The 26,262-nt window shown below is 51.8% G+C and overlaps 1 protein-coding gene across 1 annotated transcript; it reads left to right on the forward strand.

Annotated features, from left to right (window-relative positions):
• The first annotated feature begins 1,682 nt into the window (after positions 1-1,682).
• Positions 1,683-26,262, forward strand: Ldlr (low density lipoprotein receptor). The gene is made up of 18 exons (XM_032909545.1): positions 1,683-1,981; positions 9,182-9,304; positions 9,828-9,950; positions 10,777-11,160; positions 12,700-12,822; positions 14,683-14,805; positions 15,323-15,442; positions 15,599-15,724; positions 16,082-16,253; positions 16,339-16,563; positions 18,539-18,657; positions 18,998-19,137; positions 19,858-19,999; positions 20,202-20,354; positions 22,071-22,271; positions 22,754-22,831; positions 23,570-23,727; positions 24,406-26,262. The coding sequence occupies exons 1-18, from the start codon at positions 1,915-1,917 to the stop codon at positions 24,439-24,441; spliced, it is 2,613 nt and encodes an 870-aa protein (XP_032765436.1). The 5' UTR covers positions 1,683-1,914; the 3' UTR covers positions 24,442-26,262.

A 26,262-nucleotide genomic window follows, 5' to 3' on the forward strand; every position in this document is an offset into this window, starting at 1 on the left:
ACACACACACACGCACGCACGCACGCACGCACGCATGCACGCACGCACACACACACCCCATAGCCATCAGGAAGTTACAGCTCTTTTAGCTGGGAGCAGCGTGGGTTGTTTCCAGTATCTGACTTGAGGCCATTACCCAGCAGCGGGGACAAGCAGAGGCTTGGAGATCTGGCAGGCAGGTGTGGATCTGAGGAAACTGGCTAGGACCAGCTCTGGCCAGAGCACTGCAGAGAAGCAGCCCTTCCAAGACCTCATGGAAGGTGCTGACCAGCTCTGCCCAGCCCAGCACACAGCTCGACTTCTGGGAAGAGATTCCTTCCCAGTGACTCTAAGGAGGGCACAGCAGGGGTGGGGAGTCCCAAACTGCTCCATGCTGCAGTCCCAGCTGCTCAGGAGGCCAAGAAAAGAGATCACTGAACCCAGGAGTTGTGGGTTATTAATAGTGAGTCTCCTGTTGCCAAGTGAGGGAGCTGCCACGTGTGGCCATGCGAGTTAGGCTGGGACTGAGACCACCGTGGAAGGAGAAAACTGACCTGTTGACTTCTGCCAGGCATGAGCACATGAGCACACACACACAATACAATACGATGGTTTTTAATTAGGTGGAAGGCAACTGAGGTGAACACCTGACACTGAACTCTGGCCTACACATATACATGTGAACACACACACAAGCCCCCCAAAACCCAGGAGAGGAAGAGATAAACTGGGCAGGTGGTGGCACATGCCTTGACAGGCAGATGGATCGCTCTGTGTTCGAGGCCAGCCTGGCCTTCATAGTGGGTTCCAGGATAGCCAGAGCTAGATAATAGAGTGACCCTGTCTCAAAAATAAAAAATGAGAGAAATCAACTCACAAAAGAAGCTTCTTACATCTTTTTGGTTTCTGTCTTCAACTATCTGTGTAGCCAAGGCTAGCCTCCGCCCTAAGAGTGCTGAGACCACACACTTGTGACAACAGGCCCGGTTGATGTGATGCTGGGGATGGAACCCACTAAGATACTCTACCAACCCAGTCCAGCCTGCCCTGTTCTCAGGTCACAGAAAGAGTTCTCGCCTCTCCTGTGGGTCCTCGGGTTTGAACTCAGGTCCTCAGGCTCGGCTGTGTGCACTAAGCCAGCTCACTAGCCCCGGTGTCTTTTGCTGGGAGCTAGGTTTGGAATCTGAGGCCCTTGCGCCTTTACCCACTGACCCAACTCGCCCATCTGCACGTCACGTTTTGGTAGCACTTCTGGTTGATTTTACTTACATTCCTCTCTGAGTGCTATTTATGGTCGGATCCGAATAACCATCTAAAACCTGCAACTGTACTTGGGTCAAAAATCTATGTGCCCGTTCCTAGAAAGGAGAGTAGAAAGGAGAGCAAATGCTGCAAGGAGTCTGTGTGTATGCGCGCGCGCACGAGTTGGGGGCTGGGGGTCCCATACTTCTGTTTTCCTTTGGAGGTGGAAAGGAAAACGTCAGAAGGCGACCCAGGGTGTGGAAGGATGTGGGTCGTCCTTTGAACAGTGAGACAGCTGAGTCCACAGCTAAGCATCTGGGAACTGGTGAAATTCTGAAGGAGGAACTCGAGGAACTTCCCAAGGCTAAGGGAGCTTCAGGGGTTAAAGAGCCTATGTCACATCGGCCGTTCCAAGCTCCTCCCCGCACAGTGAGGAGTAGATTTTTGAAAATCACCCCACTGCAGACTCCTCCCCCTCTGGAAACCTCATCCCTAGGGCTGAGAATGACTCTGGCTCTGCGCGGGTAGTCAGTCACCAGTTGACCCAGTGCGGCGTGGGATTGCAGCCCGCATACCGTGGGGCTTGCGACCCAGGTTTCGCAGCCGAGACACCGTGGGACCCGTGATCCTGTGTTTGCAGCGGGAACATTTCGGGTCTGTGATCCGAGTGGGGACGCGACGCAGAGGCTGAGGATGAGCACCGCGGATCTGATGCTACGCTGGGCCATCGCCCTGCTCCTGGCTGCTGCTGGAGTTGCAGGTAAGGCTTATTCCAGGAGCCTGCCGAGGGCCAGGGCCAGCCGCTCTGAACTCGGGGAGCCCCGAGTGGTTTTCTTTTTGGACGAGAAATAGAATCACTCATGCGAACTTGGGATGATGTCCTTCCCACGTGGCTGGAGGGAGCTGTTCTGGAAATAGGATGCCAGAGTTGTAGGGAGTCAGAGTAGGTTTGGGGGGAGACGAGTAGGTGCTCTCTCGAGTTAGCGGTGTTCTTCAGAGCTATGTGTGAGGGAGTCCAAGAGGAGGGCTCCCATCATTCGTTTTAAAGGACTAGGGAGAGACAGGCTCAGCTGTTCAACTTTGGGGTCACTAGTCGTAGGTATAGACTTGAGGGGTCTACACAGATGCGCTCAAACCCCGTTGCTGCCGGGTGCCCGAAAACTCCGCCCTAACCCCACCTCCCACCGCACCCCCGAGCTCCTATTGGGTAAAGCCGGAACAGGCGAGACTCGAGCCACTCCCCTCGCCCAATAGAAGAAGAAGATGAGGTGCAGGGGCGTGGCTTGCGTGAGTCTCCGGGGTCGGGTGGGGCTACACATCCCGGCCGCCCCGGTTCCCCCGTGTGAGTCACTCACTACCTTGTCCACACTTCTCTGGTCAGCTTCATAGTTGTGCCTCTGGCAACCCAGACCCTGGTGGCCGGGACCATCAGTCAAGGAGAGCCAGGGATCTGGCGAGGACTGTTGCTGGCCTGGTTTGTTCCCACTCTCTGAATGTGTTGAATTGGGCTGCCCCATCAAGTGGACTTTAGTTTTAGGAGAAGTGCTGGAATTTGGACAGGAAGTTAGATGGTGTTATAATCTCACCCACGACTTCTTTGCAGCACTGGGGATTAAACTCAGATCCTTGCACACTGGGACAAATGCTCCACCTCTCCCTTACTTTATAGACAGGGTCTCATGTAGCCTAGGATGGCCTATAAGTCACTATATATACGGTTTAGAATGACTTTAAGCTCCTAATTCTTCTTCCTCAGTTTGGGAGTGTTAGGGTGACAGGTATGTGCCACAGCACCTAGATTTGGGGATACCATGGATAGAACCTGGGGCCATGCATGGGATCCAGGCAGGAGCTTGGAAGGAGTTAGCTAGCTGTGTGTGACTGTCAATCCTGGGGATGCTTCCTTGAGACAGCCTGGCGGAGCTGGGCATCCTGGGGCACACCTTTAATCCCAACACCGGAAAGTCAGAGGCAGGTGGGGCCCTGTGAGTTGTAGGACAGCCAGGGCTATACAGTGAAGTGAACCTCTAGAGAGAGAGAGAGAGAGAGAGAGAGAGAGAGAGAGAGAGAGAGAGCGCTGTAATTGAACACTGAGGCAAACACTCAGCCATCCTGCTATAATTGCAAACAAGGGTAGACCAGATACCCTGCTCAGCTTCCATTTCACCTGTCATTGCTCTCTTTAACAAAAAGGAGAAAATCATTTTACAAAGTCTTGAGCAAGAGCTGAAGTTTCCCGTCTCACAGGAAGGCCAGAGGGGCCCGTGCTGGCCTCGCCGGGTGCTGGCCTGGCCAGATTCTTGCATCCCTGTCGCTCTCATGCTCCGGGCAGCCACACTACGGCTTGCTCTAGGTTAAGCTTCAGTGCATTAACTGGACGGTTTGTCTGTTTTAAGATCTGTTGTGCACACATCTTTAGATGGCTCAAGAGCAGATCTGGGGGCTGGGGTGGTGGCTCAGTCAGTTGGTGACATGGCCATGTGTGGGGCAGCCTGAAATGACCACTCTGGAGGATCCCTGGACTTGAGGGTGAGCTCCGGGTGAAGGGTGAGGAGGAGGAACACTGAGGAAAACATTCGACTGGGAACTCTGGCCTCCACACACACAGAGCCCGCAGTCGTGTGAGGGGTGTCGGATATGCCAGACGTCTGTAGCACGCCCTGTTTGCCCACAGTGGTGCTTCAGCTTCATTTGTCTGTCACATTCCTTGCTGAGTAAAACTGGTAAACCACTGGATAGGGTTGGATTTTTTTTCCCTCTTGTTCTTTTTGTTTATTTATTTTTGGAGAGACAGTATCTCACTCTGTAGCCCAGGCTGTCCTTGAATTCACTATGTAGCCCAGGCTGGCCTTTTTTTTTTTTTTTTAAGTAGAGTCTCACTGTACAGGGTAGCGCCCTGCCTCTGACTCCTGAGCCCTGGGAGCCTCTTACCTGAGCATCCCTGAAATTACAAACCCGGAGGGCAATGCTCCTGACTCTGACCGCTCAGGGTTCTTATCTCCCTGCTTGGTCCTGATAAGACTCTGGCCACCTCTATGCTTGGCTCCTTTGACCAAGCTTTTGATGCGTTAATTCTGTCAGCAGCATCTGCACCCTCTGGGCATGTGGGGCAAATCAGCTTTGGTTGCTTATGGAGACGGCAGGGGTTGGCGGTCCCTAACTCATGTTAGGCTTGCTGGCGAGGAGGCCGGCGAGCACTTTTGCTCCTGAGCCACCGTGGATGCTACGGAGGATTTATTTTACTCACACCCTGCTTAGCCGATGGCATTACCCACGGTAGAATGGGCACAGCCGGTGCGTTGGTGGGTTGGAACTACTGGTGCCGCCCCTCATGTTTAGGGTTGCTATGAAAACACTTTTGTAAATGTTTGTTCACCAGGATTGACCTCCAGTTGGGCTTCGTTCCCATAACAACAGGAGACAGCCCTGACTTAGAGCCAGCCATTAGGCCCCTCCCGACATCAAAAAACACACCTCTGATGGACAGCTCTAGGTGGGACTCGGGGTGACAACTGTCATTAAGTCCTGGTCCACCGTTAAGTCTTTATCAGAAGGAGAATTTTGGCAGTTGGGCAAGATGACCCAGGATGACAGCCTTTAGAAAAGAACACTGTATTTCAAAACAATTCTGGCAGTGTTTTTGCTTGTAACTCTCACCTGCCCAAGGGACTAGATTTGTGGTCTCCTGCCTCTTGTTTAAATTGTCCAAAGTGTAACCTGGGGTCAAGACCTAACAGAGCTTTAAGGATGGCAGAGTGTGTGCAGAACCTGTGAGCCCAAGGTTTACATAAATGAAATATTCTGTGTGAGGCTGTGCCCTTTTGTGCATTAGCCGGACCCAGTCACTGCCTCCTAGTAGAGGGCTTTCCCTACATTAATCCCTGCATACTCCCTACTTCTCACTTGGAAACATCCCCAGCATGACCCACTGTTATATTTTAGAAGGGTCCCCCTATATAGCCCAGCTGGCATGGAAGTTACCGTGTAGCTCAGGCTGGTCTTGAACTCACTGTAGCCCTCCTGCCCCAGCCTCTGGAATGCTGGGATTACAGGTGAAAGCTAACACACCTGGCTTGCTGTTCATTGGTGTGGGTGGAGCCCAAAGTACCCTGTGTGTTAGACAAGCACTTTTGTTGACGGTATTTTTTTTTTCTTTTTTTCGGAGCTGGGGACCGAACCCAGGGCCTTGCACTCGCTAGGCAAGCGCTCTACTACTGAGCTAAATCCCCAACCCCTTGTTGATGGTATTTTAACTTCCTTTATTTTTGGTTTATTATCTTTTTGTTTCCTTTTGCCTTTTGAGACAGAGATTCTCTGCGTAGCCCTGGCTGTCCTGGAACTCACTCTGTAGACTAGGCTGGCCTCAAACTCACGGAGATCCTCCTGCCTCTGCCTCCCAAATGCTGGGATTAAAAGTGTGCGGCGCCAGCCACGGCTTATTTTGTTTTTTTTGCATGACATCTGTCCTTAGCTTGGCGCTCACACCCCTGTCATTCCATCAGGAGAGAGAGGGGGCACCTAGAAAGCACTGAGCACCTTATCCGTGTGAGGGAAGCAGGATGGAGCAATTCCTGTAGCTGGCATTTGCTACTTTGTGCGTTCTTTTTTTCCACCCTTCTCCACCCTTAAAACCCCCTAACACTAGATAGAAGAGAAAAAAGGATGGGGGGGACTTGCTCCAAGGAACTCCATGGGATTAAAGTGAAACATATTCCTAGACTATTTCTGTGTTTTTCAAAGAAACCAAAACTCCACAGCTGCACTACTGCCCCCCTCTGCAGTTTCTGTGGCCTTGTTCAGGATTCGTCATTCATGACGTTCGAGAGCTGAGGCCAAGGCTCCAGAGTGTGTGCGTGTTGACTGGCCTTTACTTGATTCGTTTGTCCATCACCCTGGCTGCCCTGGAACGCACAGAGATCCTGCCTCCCAAGTGCTGGGGTTAAAGGTGGGCATACCACACCTGGCTTGCTTTTAAATCTTTACAAGACATCCGTTTCTCTGTTTTGTGTATGTATGGGCTTCAGGGGACAAGGGACAGAGCGGGATCTCCATTCATCAAGCTCAGATGAGTGGTGGCCAGTCCTTAACCACTGAGCCACCCTACAGGCCTTCTTTATTTCTTTTTTTTTTTTTTTTTTTTTTTTTCCCGAGCTGGGGACCGAACCCAGGGCCTTGTGCTTGCTAGGGTAAGCGCTCTACCGCTGAGCTAAATCCCCAACCCCACATTCTTTATTTCTTTTGTTTGCTTGAGATAGGGTCTATCCTGTGCAACCCAGGCTGACGTTCAATTTGCCGTTAGTCTAGGGCGTGCACCCTCAGACATTTGTAATTTTTTGTTTGTTTTTTATTCTAGAGTCAGGGTCTCACCATGGAACTTTGGTTGCTTTCAAAATGGTGGTGATACTCCTGCCTCCAGCTCCTGAGTGACAGGCAGAGCAGGGTTGTACCCCTTGCCAGGTTGATGCATTGCTGGGGATGTTAACCTGGCTTTGTACGCGCTGGGAAGGTCTCTGCCACCAGAGCCCTACTGGCTTTGGGTACGGCTGGTATTTCCACACCCACATCCCGGTTTGTGTGTCATTCAAGTGGAGTGTTGATCAGTCACCAGGCTTTCGGCTGATGGGGTGACTCCTCTCTGCCAGTGCCCCTCTGAACTTCCTTTGGTAATGATGCAGCCACTCCTGGAATTCTAGTGGCCTTGCTCAGCACCATCTGCCATCAGAGAGAAGCGGATGAGTCACTTCCTTTCCTGGCCAGATGCTGGGTGAGTGAGTCACCTGTTCAGGTCCGCAGCTCCTGCTACTCACAGCCTTGAGAGGCCCAGGCCAGCCGGAGGTACTCAGTGCTACACTGTTTAAAGGAAAACAAAACAAAACACAGAAAGAATTACAGTGTAGCCAAGCAGGGTACTGGGACTTGAGAGGGGGTCACGGGAACAGCAGAGGGGACCCCTGGAGTGTGGAATTTCAGTTAATGAAGTTTCAGATTCTTGAAGCTCGACAGTGGTGAGTGGCTCACCGGGTGGCGGCAGACGCACATGGGTCTCTGAGTTCAAGGCCAGTCTGGTCAGTTTCAGGACAGCCAAAGAGCTACACAGAGAAACTCTTTCAGAAAACAACAAAACCAGGAGAGGATGCTCCTAACATTGCAGAGAATTCGAGCACTAGGGTGGGGCCCTGCCCTCTCAGAGGAGAAGGGGAAGGGGTTTGGGGGAGGGAGTCTGGGAGGTGAGAGACTGGGAAAGGATACCGTTTGGGATGTAAATAAATAAATAACATTAAAACTTAAAAAGAGGGCTGGAGAGATGGCTCAGTGGCTAAGAGCACCGACGACTGCTCTTCCAGAGGTCCTGAGTTCAATTCCCAGCAACCACATGGTGACTCACAACCATCTGTAATGGGATCTGATGCCCTCTTCTGGTGCTGTCTGAAGACAGCTACAGTGTACACACACACACACACACACACACACACACACACACACAAAGTAAATATTATAAATAAATAAATAAGAATAAAACAAAAGGAGCAGGAAAGAAAAAGAAAGCAAAAGAAGCACGCCCATTCAAGACACATACTTGCGAAGTCTATAAAAACACACCATTAATCGGAACAATAAAATACAAACAAAAGACCAGTAAAGTTAAGGGGAAAAAACGGAGAAAGGTCCATAGATAGCTTCTGAGTTAGGGCCGGGCTCTCACGTCCAGCTACCCTCTCAGGACTGGAACCCTGTCAGGCTTGGACCTGTGTTGATCTGCGTGTGCTGCCACAGTGTTTGTGAGTTCACGTGTGTCAGTCCGGCTGTATCTGGAAGGCCTTGCTTTATCCGTCTCCTCCAACCCTCTGGCTCTCGCAACTGTCTGTTCCGCCTCCTCATTCGGCAGAAGGGTTCCCTGAGCCCTGAGGCGAGAGATTTAGTCCTATTTAGTACTAAGTGTTCCACTTACCCAGCAATTAACAGTTAGCAGCACAGGGACATACTCTTTCATAGCCAATAAATGCAGTGGTTGTGGGTCATCCCAACACGGCTGTGAGTCTCTGTGTGTGCTCCCATCCACTGCAGGAGGGCGCTTCTTTGCTGATGGCTGAGCAAGGCACTGATCTCTGAGTGTAGCGGAATGTCATTAGGGGTGCTGTGAACAGACACCATGACTAGGGCGAGTCTCATAAGGACATTTCAGTGGGGCTGGCTTACAGGTTCAGAGGTTCAGTCCATTAGCATCAAGGCGGGAACATGGCAGCATCCAGGCAGGCATGGTGCAGGAGGAGCTGGGAGTTCTACATCTTCATCCGAAGGCTGCTAGAAGTCTGATTCTCGGGCAGCTAGGAGGAAGGTATTAAAGCCACACACGCACGCCAACAAGGCCACACCTTCTAATAGTGCCACTCCCTGGGCTGAGCATATACAAATCCTCTCGGGGGTCATTCTGCTGTTGGGTTCCTTTAGCAGAATGTACTTGCTTCTCCCGCTAGTTCCATCCCTTTCTAATCTCAGGTTCTCGGCCATGGTGGCGTGTCAGACACAGGTTCCCTCTCATGAGGATCTGATAGCTGTTTACTTGGTACAACTTTTGTGCCTCGACTGTACCAGCATATCAGGGGGTCAGGCGAGCCGTACTTTAATCTCAGCACTCAGGAGGCAGAGGCAGGCAGATCCCTGTGAGACCAAAGCCATCCTGTTGTATATAAAGTTCAAGGCCGGCCAAAACTGCACGGTGGAAACCCGTCTCAAAATAAGTTTTAAAAATAACCAATTAAGCCCGATACGTTTTCATACTTTATTCAACAGCCCAGAAGTCGGTCCTAACACCCAACGGATTTCCTCTTTGTGTTTATTTGTTGATCCTCAGCTGCCCTCTCGGGTACATTGGCCACCTCTGCTGCCTTCCCCGGTTAGCTGATGTGGCCATCTTTGCTGTGCTGATGACCACACCCTTCCTTCCCTTTTGCTCTTGCAGCAGAAGATTCGTGTGGCAAGAACGAGTTCCAGTGTAGAGACGGAAAATGCATCGTCAGCAAGTGGGTATGTGACGGCAGCCGCGAGTGCCCGGATGGCTCCGATGAGTCCCCTGAGACATGCAGTAAGTCGCCTCCGACTGTGGGTGTTTGTAGAGACAGAGCCCATGGCCCTTCACGTTCTAGTCAGGGGCTCTTTCCCCCAGCGCTCTCCTAGTTTGTATCCTGCCAGAGCAGTCCAGCAACCCTAAGTTCAATCCTCAATTTGAAGAAGGCTCAGAGTGACCATCCCTAATCCAAATATCCAGAATCCAAAGCATTTCGTATGCTGTGATGATGGATTCGGAAGGTTTCACACCCGGCCTCGTGCTGTGCCTTGCAGGCACAACAGTCCGTTAACAGTGCTGTGTGGAATTGCTTTTAGGGGCTGTTAAGATGAGAGCAGGCGCTTGGGGTCAGCCTTCATGATATGAGTTTGATCCCTGGAATTCATATGGTAGAAGGAAAGAATGTCCCATATGTCCTGTGACTGCCACACACACACACACACACACACACACACACACACACACACACACACACACACGAGATGGACCTGGCCTAACTAAATCGTGTTTCTTTTGAGTGATGGCTCCTCTTTATCCCTAGTGTCTATCACCTGTCGATCCGATGAGCTCAGCTGTGGAGGCCGCGTCAGCCGATGCATTCCTGACTCCTGGAGATGTGATGGGCGGACCGACTGTGAAAATGGCTCGGATGAACTAGACTGCTGTAAGTGACGCTCAGCCCCCCCTGGATGTGGCGTGTGTGTGTGTGTGTGTGTGTGTGTGTGTGTGTGTGTGTGTGTGTGCGCGCGCGCGTGCACGCTGGCCCATCTTGCACTAAAGAGTCCCCTAGGGGCCCCGGGATGTAACAGTCGCTCCCGAGTGGACTCCACCTGAGTTCTGGGGTGTGCTTGCTCCTATGGCTTAAATCCCACCTTGAGAGATGACGCCTCCTCCGTGGACATCAGAAGCATTTATGGAGGGGGAAGCTCTGATGACTGTCACCAGGGAGCCCACTTGTAGGCTGCCTCCCTGCCTTAAGTGCCCACGTTGGCGGGAAGGCTGAGCTGTGTTCGGAGTCCAGTCAGAGCTGACGTACTAGCCGCCAACGTGTTTATCAGCTGTGCGTCATGATGTCATACCTCTTATGTGCCGATCCACAGTGCAGACTTGGGACGTGAGAGTGCCAAACCCTGAATGTTATCTCCATGTAATGTGGGTTTCCCCATACCTACATACCCTCAATAGAGTGGGATTTATATATTTAGCAAGGTAAGCAGTTCACAGCACAACCTAAAGTGCTAAGATGTGGATCAACCCCTGCCTAGAATCTCCACCCCAATGAGGGGCTCGTTGGTACAGGAGTGGCTTGATACTTGACCGTATGAACAAGGAAACTGAGGCAGAGACAGGTGTGTTGTAGCTTCCTGGGCATTTGCCTACTACCACCATGTTTTTTTGAGGCACAGGGTCCTGTCTGCGAATAGGGCTGGTGTGTGGTGGTGTGAGCCGTAGCATGACAGGGCGCTCTCCTCCCTGTGCACCCCCCACAGCCCCCAAGACGTGCTCCCTGGACGAGTTCCGCTGCCAGGATGGCAAGTGCATCTCCCGGCAGTTTGTGTGTGACCAAGACTGGGATTGCCTGGACGGCTCTGACGAGGCCCACTGTGCGGCCACCACTTGTGGTCCTGCTCACTTCCGCTGCAACTCCTCTTCGTGCATCCCCAGCCTGTGGGCCTGCGACGGGGACCGGGACTGTGACGATGGCTCCGATGAGTGGCCGCAGAACTGCGGGGGCCGAGACACGGCCGCTGAGGCGGTCAGCAGCCCCTGCTCCTCCCTCGAGTTCCACTGTGGCAGTAGTGAGTGTATCCATCGCAGCTGGGTCTGTGACGGTGCGGCCGACTGCAAGGACAAGTCGGACGAGGAGAACTGCGGTAAGGCCCTGGGAAGGAGGGATGGATGATGGCTCTCCAGGCCCTGTATGCGGAGCTTTGGGGCTTAGAAATAGCCAGACTGCCCAGAGAGGAAGTTTTGTTTTGGGTAAGGGGCTGTTTGGGTGGGTAGAGCACCTGTCTCCAGAGCATGAAGTCCTGAGTTCAAATCTCCTGCAGACAGCCATGCTCGAGCCTGTGATTCCAGTGCTTGTGGGATGTGGAGACCGGAGCTGGCTACCAGCCTGGCTCCCAGTTCATTGAGAGACCCAGACTCGGGGGAGGAGGAGGAGGAGGGAGGAGGAGGAGGAGGAGGAGGAGCCAGCCAGAATACGGGAGCACATACTGTGCAATAAAATTTTTTTTTTTAATTATTTTATTTATCTAAGTACACTGTACCTGTCTTCAGACACACCAGAAGAGGGCATCAGATCTCATTACAGATGGTTGTGAGCCACCATGTGGTTGCTGGGATTTGAACTCAGGACCTCTGGAAGAGGAGTTGGTTCTCTTAACCACTGAGCCATCTCTCCAGCCCTGCAATAAAATTTTAAAAATTAACCAAAGATAAGGGCTGGGTCTGGTGGCACACACCTTTAGACGCAGGTTGATCTCTGTGAGTTGAAGGCCAGCCTAGTCTACACACTGAATTCCAGGAAAGCCAGGGCCTTGTAGAGAGAACCTGTCTCCAAAAACCAAAGGAAATAATTTTGTTTTAAAAAACCAACCAAAGATGAGTTAAAAAAATATATATTGGGGTTGGGGATTTAGCTCAGTGGTAGAGCGCTTGCCTAGGAAGCGCAAGGCCCTGGGTTCGGTCCCCAGCTCCGAAAAAAAAGAACAAAAAAAATATATTTTTTTTTTTCTTTCTTTGGAACAATGAATTTTAAGAGGGCCAAGTCTGTGGCTCACTTACTAAGTGTCTTAGTTTTCTGTGGCTACGGGCAGTGACCAAGGCAATAGAGGAGAGAGAGTTTGGTGAGGTTTACAGTTTCGGGGGTGAGTTCATGACCGCCATGGTGGGAGCATGGCAGCAGGCAGGCGGTCATGATGTCATAGCTGTAGTTGAGAGCTTACATCTGATCCACAAGCGTGAGGCAGAGACAGTGCTAACTGGGAAGGGTGAGATTCCTTTGAACTCTCACAGCCTGTTCCCAGGGACACACCTCCTCCAATAAGGCCACACCTGCTAATCCTTCCCAAACAGTTCCACCAACTGGGGGCCAAGGATTTTTAAACTTAGGAGCCAATCAGGACTGTTCTCCTTCAAACCACCATGCCACACATTCATGAGTCCCAGGTTTCAACCCCCTGCGTGATTTATTTAAAGATAAAATTATTAGTGTACATGATACATGTGTGTGGGAACACATACAGAGGTCATAGGGCAGCTGTGAGTCCTCACCATCCACTGTGAAGACTCCAGAGATTGGCTCAGCCTTTGGGCTTGCTGGCAATTGCTTTTGCTTGCCAGCCCCATAGCTGCAGTTAAGCAGAGCAGCTTATCCGTGCTTCTTGTGACGGTCACCCTGTCCTCCACAGCGGTGACCACCTGCCGACCTGACGAATTCCAGTGTGCAGATGGCTCCTGTATTCACGGTAGCCGCCAGTGTGACCGTGAACATGACTGCAAAGACATGAGCGACGAGCTTGGCTGCATCAATGGTAAACTTGGTTCCTCGCTGGCTCCTCTTCCTCCTCCCCCTTCTCAGTGCCTTGCTGTAAAGTTGGGGGTACTGTTGGTCTTGGTGAGGGAGTGGGGTCAGGCCCCTAGGAAGCGTATTTTCTTTTTGTTTGTTTGTTTTTCGAGACAGGGTTTCTCTGTGAGGTCCTGGCTGTCCTGGAACTTGCTCTGTAGAGCGGGCTGGCCTCGAACTCACAGAGCTCCGCCTGTTACTTGCCCCCCTCTGAACCTCCTTCTACTTAGCTGGATTGCAATATGGGATCCCCTGCTTCGGTACTTCTATTTGTTTATTTCCGAGACGGGCTCTCATGTAGTCCAGGCTGGTCTTATGTAGCTGAGGCTAGTCTTGAATTCATTATCTTCCTGCCCCCAGCTCCCGAGTGCTGGGATCATGGACGTCCACTGTTAGGTTCAGTTTATGCAAGGGATCAAACCCAGGGCTTCCTGCCTGCTACATATCAGCTTCTACCAAAGGAGCCACATTCCCGGTAGAAGCTGTTTTCCCCTTGAGACCCTAGTGATGTACATACAGTCCCATTCCGTGAAAAGAACATTCCAGAGCTGAGGAGAGCTATTTCCTTCCTGCTACCATGAGTTTCCCAAGATCAAACTCGCGTCATCCGGCCTAGTGACACTTTTCCCACCTCACTGACCTGCAAGTTGGAAGAAATGCTCATAACATAAATGATGTAGTCTGGGCTGAGCCATTGGTCGAGCCCTTGCCTCTTAGGGTTAGGGTTAGGGTTAGGGTTAGGGTGGTGGCACACGTCTGTAACCCCAGCATTTGGGAGGTGCAGGCAGGAGGTCAAGGCTGGCCTTGCTTACACACTGAATTTGAGAGCAGCTCTCACTCCAAACAAACACCAACACTTTTTCTTTTTAATGTTAGGTTTTGCTTTTTTTTTTTTTTTTTTTTAAGATTTATTTATTTAATGTATATGAGTACTGTCTTCAGACACACCAGACGCATCAGGTCTCATTACAGATGGTTGCAAACCACCATGTGGTTGCTGAGATTTGAACTCAGGACCTCTGGAAGAGCAGTCAGTGCTCTTAACCACTGAGCCATCTCTCCAGCCCTGCTGTTTGTTCTTTTGCGTTGAACTCAGGGCTTCCCATTGCTAGGATAAGAGTTACTTGTTGCTTTTTAACTGCACGGTGCCATGCTGGGCATGGTGTCTGCACGGTGCCATGCTGGGCATGGTGGTACAGGCCTATGATCCGAGCAGTCCGGAGCCTGAGGCAGGAAGCACACAAAGCTGTGGCCAGCCTGGACCATACTGAGACCTCTTGCTAAGAAACCCGATTCAACCTAAGAAGCCCAATTTGACCAAAAATTCACATGTCTGCAGCCATCGCTGAACTCCCTCTCCAAGACTTGTTTGATCGTGCAGAGTCTAAACAAACTCTGTTCTGTTAAACATTAACTTCCCAGCTGCCGGCCGAGCCCCCAGCGACCTGTACCCAGGGGCTTGGCTCAGTGACAGAGCCCTTGTCTACCCACACAAGGCCCTGGCTCTCCTGTACACAGAGAGAGAAAACAAAACACTATCGGGAAATTCCTTACCACAGTCATGGTGGGACAACTCTGTGATCCCAGTGTTTGGGAGCTGAGGCAGGAGGGTCTCCTTAAATTCCAGTGTCCTGGACACTATTCAAGGCCAGTAAGGCTACAAAGTGAGATTTCGGGCAGACCTGCCCGTCACCTGCTCCCAGACCCTCACTGGGAGGCAGGGGTTGTGCCAGGGAGTCCCGTATTCCAGCTCTGAAGGGTTATCTTAGAGAGAGCAGGCAAAGCCCGTGGCTCAGGCCCTCCTGACCGTTCTCTTTGCTTCTCTCAGTGACACAGTGCGATGGCCCTGACAAATTCAAGTGCCACAGTGGGGAGTGCATCAGGTTGGACAAGGTGTGCAACTCCGCCCGGGACTGTCGAGACTGGTCGGATGAGCCCATCAAGGAGTGCAGTGAGTGTTGGGGAGCTGGGCAGAGTGGGGTGTTTGGGGAGCCCAGCATGGCATCAGCATGTAGTCACCGTGGGACCGTGAGCCCAGCCAGCACCCCCACAGCATTCACAAGGCCCACTTCCTGTCATCCAGGGCAGGACAGGACAGGCATGAGGGGAGGGGCACCGGGAGATGAGGACCTGATTCAGAGCCCTCGCACTATATGTTCTTGGGCTGGAGATGGCCCAGCAGTTAAAAGCGCTGGCTGTTCTTCCAGATGACTCACGTTCAGTTCTCGGCAGCTAAGTCAGGAGGCTCAGAATAACTAACTACAGAGGATCCATCTCCTGGCCTCCAGTGCCTCTGGCTTCTGAGGACATCCGCATTCATGTTCTCATAACCATATGCGGACACACTCATACACATGATTAAAAATAAAAGTAATGAATGATCTTCGGAGTGCTTTGCAGAGACATTGCAATGTCATAGTGTTTCCAGTGGCTGTTCTAGTCTAAGGTGCTTTCCCAACCTCGCGCAGAGACCAACGAGTGCTTGGACAACAATGGTGGCTGTTCCCACATCTGCAAGGACCTCAAGATTGGCTATGAGTGCCTATGTCCCAGCGGCTTCCGGCTGGTGGACGGCCACCAGTGTGAAGGTGGGTCTGCGGTTCATCCAGCCACCCATCGAACCCGTGCCTCCCTCATGAGCATGCGTTCCCTCAGCCACTGGAGGACACATGTTTTGTTCTCCTGTCGCCCCGTAGAAAGGGCTCCTCTCCCCTAGAGAAAACCCTTTCTCTGTTGATACACAGACATTGACGAGTGTCAGGAGCCAGACACCTGCAGCCAGCTCTGTGTGAACCTGGAGGGCAGCTTCAAGTGCGAGTGTCGGGCCGGCTTCCACATGGACCCTCACACCAGGGTCTGCAAGGCTGTGGGTGAGCACTGGGAGGCCGAGGTGGGGATGGGTGCTCCTTTTTGGGGTTCAGAACGGTTAAGCCTCTCCCTAGTTGGGAATGGTAGCTCTCTAGGATTCTGGCTGGTGGGGAGCTGCACAGTGGGGACCTGGAAACACGGGGCCTTCACCCATATTTATCCTTGCTCAAACTCTGCCTATCCCGCTTCACATCCGGACAGACGGGAAGAGGTACAAAGTGTGACCTGAGCCTCTTTAACCTCCCTAGTTACTCTGACTAGAGAAACGGGTTCCAGGGACACGGTAGGCGGAGTTCTTGCTTGGCATCGGCGAAGCCTTGGCGTCCATCCCCTCACCGTTGTCCTGTGTGGCTTTCCAGGTTCCGTAGGGTTTCTGCTCTTCACCAACCGCCATGAGGTACGGAAGATGACCCTGGACCGCAGCGAGTATATCAGCCTGATCCCCAACCTGAAGAATGTGGTGGCGCTGGACACTGAGGTGGCCAACAATAGAATTTACTGGTCGGACCTGTCCCAGAAAAAGATCTACAGGTGAGCCCCATCACCCTTTGGACACCCCGTCCCCTAGTGAGGCCCAGACCCCAGACTCTGATGAGACCCCTTTCCTCCGCCTCAGCGCCGTGATGGACCAGGGCCCCAGCTTGTCCTATGATGCCATCATCAGTGGGGACCTGCACGCCCCTGACGGGCTGGCGGTAGACTGGATCCATGGCAACATCTACTGGACGGATTCAGTTCCGGGCACCGTTTCCGTGGCCGACACCAAGGGTGTCAGGAGGAGAACTCTGTTCCGAGAGAAAGGGTCCAGACCCAGAGCCATCGTAGTGGACCCTGTGCATGGGTGAGTGTCCTCAGCTGAACGAGAGGATGGCCCACGGTGGGGTCCAGCCAGAGCTGGCCTCAGGGGAATGTGAGATGGTCCCCCAAGCTGCAGAGATGACAGTGAAGTGGAGGCCGGGGGTGTCAGTGAAAGACCCAGGAAGCAGCACGGGGCCTCCAACCTGAAATCCCAGCCCTGAGGAGGCTGAGTTACAGGCTAGCTCAGGTTACAAAGAGAACGCCTATCTCAGAAAAATAAAATAAAATAAAATAAAATAAAAATCAAAGAAGAGGCTTAGCAAGGGATGGATGGGGTGGGGGTGGGGCTGATGCCTCTGGCCTCATCAGGCATGGCACACAGGTACACAGATACATAAACATAATTAAAAATGAAATCTTGGGTGTTGGGGATTTAGCTCAGTGGTAGAGCGCTTGCCTAGCAAGCGTAAGGCCCTGGGTTCGGTCCCCAGCTCCAAAAAATGAACCAAAAAAAAAAAAAAAGAAAAAAAGAAATCTTGGGTGTTGGGGATTTAGAGCGCTTGCTAGGCAAGCATAAGGCCCTGGGTTTGGTCCCCAGCTCTGGAAAAAAAAATCTTTTCGTGTGTGTGTGTGTGTGTGTGTGTGTGTGTGTGTGTGTGTGTGTGTGTGTGTGTGAATGTGGTGGCTACAGAGAGACAGGGTTTCTCTGTAGGCCTGGCTGTCTTAAAACTAGCTCTGTAGATCAGGGTGGCCTCAAACTCAGCGATCTGCCTGCCTCTGCCTCGCAAGTGCTGGGATAAAAGGTGTGACCACCACTGCCTTGCAAAATAAAATCTTAAAAAGAAAGCCAAGCCTAGCTCAGTGGATTAAAAAAGCCTTCAATCCTGACAACCTGTGTTTAATCCCGGGGACACCCCGCCGCCCCCCAAAGTGGTGCGTGAGTACACACATGTGTGCATTCATACGATGGGTAAATAAATGTTAAATAAAATGAAGGTGATGGGGATGTGGGTTCTGCCTCAGAAGCACAGAAAAGCACGCGTGGTCATGCATTCCAGCCACAGAGGAGGAGGAGGGTCTAAGTTAAAACGTGCTGGAAACCAACTAGTGAGTTGACATTGTCAAAAACAGTGTCCTGGCCTGGCGGTGGCGCACAGTGCTGGTGGACCTTCCTAACTTGCAGGAGGCTCTGGGCTCCACCCCCAGTGTGAGAAAGAAACAAACAAACTGGGCTCAGTGGTGCACAACTTTTGATGCTAGCCACTTAATTTTGTACCCAAATGTCCCAGGCTAGGACAGGCTTCTAAAGAACTTTCAGGAGTCACTTCTCGCCTTTCTCTTGTAAGTTCCAGAGATTGAACGCAGGTTGTCAGGCTTGACAGCGGTGCCTTGAGTGGCCAAGTCATCTTGCTGGCCCATCGGAGGGCATCGCTGAGACCCTGTTCTGTGGTCCACTTACATCACACGCACGCACGATATACAGAATCCCTCCTCCTCCCGCCGACCACGGAGATCAGACGGGTCTATAAGATCTCTCTGCTGACTGCTCAAGGCCCCCCACACAGAGCATCTCTGGACAGTATCTGTTGGGAGGCTCACCCCACCTCCCACCTCCGCCTCGTATGTTCTGCCCCTTTATGGCCACATCCGTGTCCACATGGGAGTAGTTTCATAGTGTGTCTGCTTCATGCATACCTTGTATTTTGCGTTGTTCTAGTACCTCTGAAAGGACTGGGGTTACTGGTGTGCATTACCACGTCTGGCTTAACTCTGGCCTTCCAGAGAGGGGCTGACCATCCAGGTGGCAGCCCTGGCCTGTGAGAACCCCGGAGAAGCTGTAGTTGGTAGAAGGGTGGAGTGTGAAGAGAAAATGTGGCTGCCTTGTAAGCCTGAGGCTCTGGGTTCGATCCTCATTAGTCACGAACAAAGAGGTGTGGTTCCACATTGAGAACCAACTCTTGTCGACATTAGCGGGAGCCTGCCACCCGAGAGGCCTCATCTCCTGTTGTCTTTTCCAGCTTCATGTACTGGACAGATTGGGGGACACCTGCCAAGATCAAGAAAGGGGGCTTGAATGGTGTAGACATCTACTCTCTGGTGACCGAGGACATCCAGTGGCCAAATGGCATCACACTAGGTAATCATCTGAGGGGTGGTCTAGCCTGCTGGGGTGGGCACAATGAAGAGAACAAAGTACATAATTGAGAATACCTGGTTGGCAGTACCCCCTTCCTGTACCGCTGGAGGGGTTACTGGGTTAAGGCAGAAGCTACAGTGTGGCCTTCAGGTTCATCCGTAGGTAGAGAGCACCCCCAAAGCTGTACCCTGTACACTAATGGAGTGCCCTGAATTTTCTCTGGCATGTTTTGAAACTTTCTGGAACATTTAAGAATCTTCAAGAACATACTGGAATATTTAGGCGAATTGAATAATCTTATTCTGACTCTGGCCTTTCCGTATTTCTTTATCTGTTTTAGATCTTCCCAGTGGCCGCCTCTATTGGGTTGATTCCAAACTCCACTCCATCTCCAGCATCGATGTCAATGGGGGTGGTCGGAAAACCATTTTGGAGGATGAGAAGCAGCTAGCTCACCCCTTCTCCTTGGCCATCTATGAGGTGAACCCCGGGACTGTGAGGGAGTTTGGTCCCGCCATAGGTTTGTCTTGTCCGTTCAAGCCAAGACTGGGTAAAAGCTCTTGCCTAGAGCTCTAGAGAGGGGTATTAGAATTACAGCTACTTCGTGGAACTGTTTTGTTTATTTTTATTTATTTTGTGGTGCTAGGAGTGGAACCCAGAGTTCTTGACGAGACTGGAAAATGCCAGTGCTCACCAGCCAGCCAGTGTGGCCTCAGTGAGCCAGGTCACTGAGGACTGTCTCAAAATTACCGTGGAGGAGCTGGGTGGTGGTGCACACTTTCAATCCCAGTACTCCGGGAAGCAGATGCAGGCAGATCTCTGAATTTGAGACCAGCCTGGTCTGCAGAGCTAGTTCTGAAGAAAATCTGACTCAAAAAAAAAAAAAAAAAAAAATATATATATATATATATATATATATATATATATAAAGGCTGAAATTGACTGAGAAAGACACCTGACCTCAACTGTGGCCTTCACATGTACCCCACACACATGTGCAAAAGCACATGAACACATGTATGCACATACAGCATATACATAGGAAATGGTTAGAATGGGAGACTTTATGTTTGTTTCTCTGCGTTTCTACCACAGCCAGCCTTGCTTCTGAGAACCCCAGAGATTTGGGGGGGTGAATGGTGGTGTGTGCTACTGCAGGGGGTAACGGGCTGTTCTCTTCCATATATACCACCTGTGTAGGACAAAGTGTATTGGACAGATGTCTTAAATGAAGCCATTTTCAGTGCCAATCGCCTCACGGGTTCAGATGTGAATTTGGTGGCTAAAAACCTCATGTCCCCGGAGGACATTGTCCTGTTCCACAACGTCACCCAGCCTAGAGGTGAGCTCTACCCCTGCACTCAGACAAGTTTCTCTGCCATGATCCCAGAACTTACATTCATTTGGCTTATTTGAAGATGGGTTCAACACCCTTCCTGTACCCGGTAATAAAAATGTCCATTGCTCTAGAATTTTTCTAGACTATCCCAGTCGTCAGACATTATCGGTTCGTTCTCTATGAACTTCTCTCTTCTTCCTCCCAGGGGTAAACTGGTGTGAGGCAACGGCTCTCCCCAATGGTGGCTGCCAGTACATGTGCCTGCCTGCCCCTCAGATCAGTGCCCACTCACCCAAGTTCACCTGCGCTTGCCCTGATGGTATGCTGCTGGCCAAGGACATGAGGAGCTGCCTCCCAGGTAGGGGACAAGTCCCCAGAGGTGTGCGTGCATGGGCCTGCCAAGGCTGACCAGACACGAACTGTCTTGGGACCCATGAATGAGGTTCTCTAAGTACCCTTAGACCAAGGTTCCCTCTGGGGTCCAGTTGTCTCTAAGCTCTGTGTGGACGTAGTCTGACTTCAGCAGGGTATGGAGTAAGAAGACCCCTTTTTGCTGATATCATCTGAGAAGGGCTCAGTTTGGAGTTGTCTGTTTTCTGTTGCTAGATCAGACTGCCTGAGGCTGGCTAATTTATAAAGCATAGTTTATGTGGCTCCTGGTTTTGGACATTAGAGGTTTCAGAGCGTGATTCCAGCATCTGGGAGACAGTTGCTCTCGTTGATTTAAAGGACAATTATTTTTGGTAGAAAGGCATGGTTGCATGTGTCAGGACAACTCATAGGAGTCAGTTCTCCCTCTGTCATGTGGGCTAGGGATTGAACTCAGGCCCTCTCTTTCCTTCACATAGCCCAGGCTGGTCTCAAGTACTATGTAGCCTGAGGAAGATCTTTTCTGATCGCCTGAGTGCTGGAATTGCAGAGATGCTCACTGTCCCGGGTTTATGCATTGCTGTAACTGAACCCAGCACACGGCATGCCGGGCAAGCGCTGTGCCACAACCACACTCCCAGACCTCGGTCTTGTAATGCCTCCCGTCTGCATTGTCCTCGGGCCCACCCTCACCACCTTGTCTACTTTTTTGTTGTCATTGTGTTTTTTTAAGACAAGGTTCCTGGGCTGGAGAGATGGCTCAAGGTTAAGAGCACTGCCTGCTCTTCCAGAGGTCCTGAGTTCAAATCCCAGCAACCACATGGTGGTTCACAACCATCTGTAATGGGATCTGATGCCCTCTTCTGGTGTGCAAGGGTACAATTCAAAAAAAACTCTAAAAAAAATAAATAAATCTTTAAAAAAAAAAAAAAAAAAGACAGGGTTCCTCTGGGTAGCCCTTGCTGTCCTGGAACTTATTCTTTAGCCCAGGCTGGCCTCGCACTCAGAATGGTGTGTGTCACCACTGCCAGGCTGGCCTTATTCACTCTTAATCACCTCCACAAGGTTTCACCGCCAAGTATCATACCCAGGAGGGGCCCCTGAGACAGACAGACAGCTCCTGACAGACACGAGGAGCCCTCGAGACAGCTCCTGAATGAAGTGTTTGCCCACATTTGATCCCTTCGAACCTGCTTGGTGGAAGGAAAGACTGACTACCGGGCTTTGTTCTGACTGCCGATGACCTTAAATCCCAGCATGCAGCAGCAGAGGCAGGCAGATCTCTGAGGCCAGCCCGGTCTATACAGTGAGTTCTAGGACAGCCAGGGCTCTATGGTGTGGCCGTGTCTCAGAAACAAACAAAGATAATAAAATAAAATCTCTCAGCAGTAAGACTTGCGTGGTTAGGTTTCCAGCATGGATTTTTGGGGTCATCCTCACCATCTTGGGGACTTGGTCAACCTTGGTATACTCAACCTTTGCAAGAACAGGATAATCTGGAGACTGAGGCAGGGGAATCACAGGTTTGAGGTCCTCCTGGAATAAACCTCAGGACTGACACAAGGAGCAGGATCACCAGGTGCTGACCCGTTGCTCTCACTCAATTCCTGATGCCGAGGAACTTGGTGACATGCGTTCCGCCCAGAGCAGAGGTGTCGGTGGCACCCGGTCCCTGGTACTCACGACACACTTATTGCCCCATCAGAAGTCGACACTGTACCGACCACCCAGGGGACATCCACCGTTGGGCCTGTGGTCACCACATCAGCTGCTGTGTCGCTGAAGCGCAAGGAGGATCCCTCAGCTACCAGGCACAAGGAGGATCCCTCAGCTACCAGCGCCTCTAGGCAGCCTGGGGATACCCCAGAGCTCAGCACAGCAGAGTCGGTGACAGTGTCCTCCCAAGGTAACAGCACAATCAGGCCCACCCTTCGTTTGATTGACCTTTTAAAATTACAGTGATGTATTTAGTGAGGTTGGGGAATTGGCCACTCTGCCTGTGGTGTCAAAGCACAACTTGTGGCAGTCTATTCTGTCCTTCTTCCTTGTGGGTCTTGGGATCAAACTCAGGGCGGCAAGCTGGGCAGCAAGCTCCTTTACTCACTGAGCCTTCTTGCTGGTCCCACTGTGATAAGTGTTTGTGTGGGGAGTTTTTGTGCAAATGTCTGGCATCCCTAGGGATCCCGGAACTGTCCCCTGTGGACACTGGAGGCCGGCTTCTGCCAGATTCAGTCCACATGTAGGAACCTTGGTAACACCCCTAGGTCCCCCAGAACTTTAGCAGGACAATAGACATGTCAGGCACTCTACCGTGTGACATGTCCTGCCACACCCCCTCTCTGATGTCTGTCTTTGAGCTTCCTCACTTTATCCTTCTCCTTACTGCAGTCCAAGGTGACATGGCTGGCAGAGGGGATGCGGTGCAGCGGCACGGTGTGGGGTTCTTGTCCATCTTCCTCCCCATTGGTAAGTGTTGTCTGCACTGCTGACCTTGCGAGGGCTCCTGACTCCATGCTTAGCCAACTGGGCCGCAGCACTGTTCTGCGGGGGTGCCCTGCCTGCGGGGTGCCCTGCCTGCGGGGTGCCCTGCAGGCCTCTAATCCCCCTTTTCATTCATTACAAATAGATCGAGTGCCCCTGGTGGATGCACACAACTTTAACAGAACTGAGGTTGTTTTGAGACCAGCATACAGACTTTTAGACCAGCAAGGGAGGTAGACAGTGGGTTTCTGTCTCAAAAAATAATTGTGATTCTGTGTGAAAATAAAAATCATGGCGCTCCGTGCCTTAAATCTCAGCACACAGGAGGCAGCGGAAGAGGGTCAATGAGTTTGAGGCCAGCCTGGTCTACAGAGTGAGTCTCAGGACAGCCAGGGCTACACAGTGAGACCTTGTCTCAAAAAACAGAACAAACAGAGCGAAGTTGACAGAGAATCTGAGAAGATAGAACCAGGGTCAGGCTACGGAGCCCAGGCTGGTTCAGAAGCCGGCATCCTCCTGCCTCATCCTCCTGAGGTGCCAGGCTTCCGGTGGCTGCTATACCACCACCCTCCCTTGGTTTTTTCTTTGTGTGATAGGCGAGTAGAATTTTACATTCAGAGCACATCCCTCTCACATAAGGGACCAGGATGGCAATTCCCGGTGGTTTTGCTGGCACAGGGTCTCCTGGGCGCCCCTGACCAAGCCCTCTCCCCCCCCCCGCAGCACTGGTGGCCCTCCTTGTCTTCGGGGCCATCCTCCTGTGGAGGAACTGGCGGCTGAGGAACATTAACAGCATAAACTTTGACAACCCAGTCTACCAGAAGACCACGGAGGACGAGATCCACATTTGCCGAAGCCAGGATGGCTACACCTACCCCTCGGTGAGTGCACCCTTCTGTGGGGGGAGAGGAGACATCAAACAAGGACAGGAGTTAGGTGGGGTGGAAGCAGCAGAGGAAGCCTAAACCAGGGGCGTGCACAGCTCAGTGGTGGGATCTGCCTAGGGACCCCTGTGAGGGCTTAGGGCACGACTCCCAGGAGACAGGGTAGCATGGAGTCCATTCTCCATCTTCTGTGGGCGTGGAGCGGGAGAGGTCTCCTCAGTGGGGGTTGGATAACAGAGGCATCAGTCCACTGCAAAGATTTCAAATTGTGGTAAGATTGGGCATAATGTGCTTAATCAAGAAGCACGAGGGAAGGGCTGGAGAGATGGCTCAGTGGTTAAGAACACTGACTGCTCTCCCAGAGGACCTGGGTTCAAGTCCCGTCACATGGTGGCCCACAACTGTCTACAACTCCAGTTCCAGAGGATCCGATACCTTCTGGCCTTCCTAGACTTCAGGCACACATGCGACTTTAGTGTAGACCAAACACCCTACACACACCTTAGGCAAGTTCTTCACAAGAGCATTTACCTAGTCTTAGGTGTTCAGCCACTTCTGGTGGCTGTGCAGGGGACAGAAGGTGGGGGACTCTGAAGCAGGAGGGAAGGGTGGGTTCTGGCCGTGTGTGTAGTCCCGTTGGTCTGACTGCTTCCTGTGTTTCCGGTTTGCTGACAGAGACAGATGGTCAGCCTGGAGGATGATGTGGCATGAACAGCTGGGGGAAGCCATCTCTTTCCGGGATCCGCTGCCACCCTTAGGCAGGAAGGACACTTTCTCACACCTCCCCGCCCTGCACTGGTCCTTCCACCTCAGTGGTCTCTGTGTTGCTCAAAGCAAGATAAGAGCAAAACTGGGCTGGGGCCAAGCCCAGCGGCCTGTCTGCCCCGGGTCCTGTTTTATATATTTATTGTCTGGGGACAGAAAAGGCTACTGGCCATGCTCCAGATGGGAATTCTGCCTGGTATTTTTTTTTTTTTTTATTCCGATCTTTCTTTCCTTGGAAGACAAAGAGGCTGCCCCAGCAGCTTTGGAATTCTCCTCTTTTCAACACTAACGCCGAGGAAGAAGAGACCCACCCAGAAGGAGGGTGTTGTTCTGAATATGAGACAGCAGGTACTAGTGACAGGGTCCCAGGGACCTTAGCCAATCCCTAAACTCAGGACTACCTGCATTGACTTTCACCCCGAGAGCCTGACTCTGCCACCCCCGGCAGAAGCCAGGAAAGTGACTTGTGGCATTTGGTACTGATCTTGGGGTCAGCAGCTGCCAATGACTGATGCCTCCTCATGCCTTTGCCAAAACGTCACCCGTTCCTGGAGGGACAAGCCTGAGCCGCCATTCCCCCTTAATATTTATGAAGTGCCTGAGACATCTGCTTGCCTTGCTCAGGAGTCCTGGCCTGTGCCGTGTAAGTGTCCTGCTCAGGGGTGGCCATGGAGACCTCTGCCTCGTGCCCAGCCCCTGCTGTCCATGGGAGATTTGCACTTCACGTCTCTCTGCGCACTTTTCCCGTTGGGCACCCACGTGGCCCGCGTCTGTACTCCTAGGTTGCACTGTTTGGTGGTGTGTTGGATGGAACCTCCGGCCAGAGGTGGCCCCGAATCACTCACTACAGAAGACAATTGCCAGGCCCCAAGCACCCATTGCCTTCTCCGGTGCTGGGCAGATCTCAGGGCCTCGTTTGTTTGTTTGTTTGTTTGTTTGTTTACGTTAAACCTCTGCCTGGCAGTTTCTGATTGAACTGCAGAGTTGTTCCGCTCCTCTGGTAACAGTGACTCAACGCGTCTTTCTCACAAGAGACTCTCTTTCCTGGCTTGGCTGGGCGTGGTGGGGTATACCTGTCAGCACTGGGAGCCTAAGGCAGGTGGGTTGCCAGAATAGGCCAGCCTGGCTGACATAAAGGAAAGGAGGGAGGGAGGGACATGGACAGAGACGGACGGACGACAGACAGACAGACATGCATGGTTTTTCAGCCCTAATCAGCCAGCCAGGTGTGGTAGCACTTTGCTTTAATCCACAAGAAGCAGAGGCAGACACACAACTGAGATCCAAGCCAGCCTGGGCTACATAGTGAGACCTCATATATCTAAAAACCAAAAGAAATCCCATAATCCAGGCTATTTGGGGGAACTTGGAAGAATACTTAGAAATGGCTGTGGATTTGTCACACGGGTGACCCTTGCTTGGGTACCTGGGGTGCCCACTGTCCAGCCACTAGGACACTTGTAAGGAGCTCTGTGCTATGGCACCGGGCCCGGTCTTCACTGTATATTCAAGGATAGCACACATATATATTAACTCTATTTATTTTGCTGACCCTGACTGCTGCACTTGTCGGTGACGTTTCTCCAGGTTAGGCTGGGGTGATACTCTGGGATGCTCTGCGTACAAAGATTATTTGAATGAACTGATCTCAGGCCTGTCCTGTGTGTGTTGCTTTGGGGGTGGGAACTGCTTTGAAACCCTTGTTCGGATGTTTTTATAGGCTGAGAATGTCTTGCTGTGATGGATTAAATTCCTTTTTGAAAACTT

This window comes from Rattus rattus, chromosome 8 (assembly GCF_011064425.1).
Source record: "Rattus rattus isolate New Zealand chromosome 8, Rrattus_CSIRO_v1, whole genome shotgun sequence".
In the NCBI taxonomy this organism is placed as follows: Eukaryota; Metazoa; Chordata; class Mammalia; order Rodentia; family Muridae; genus Rattus; species Rattus rattus.

Coding starts and splice junctions, on each gene's coding strand:
- Ldlr (XM_032909545.1), top strand. CDS start 1,915: ATGAGCACCGCGGATCTGATGCTACGCTGGGCCATCGCCCTGCTCCTG. Junction 9,951..10,776: donor CTCGGATGAACTAGACTGCT/GTAAGTGACGCT, acceptor CACCCCCCACAG/CCCCCAAGACGTGCTCCCTG. Junction 16,254..16,338: donor TCCCAGAAAAAGATCTACAG/GTGAGCCCCATC, acceptor CCTCCGCCTCAG/CGCCGTGATGGACCAGGGCC.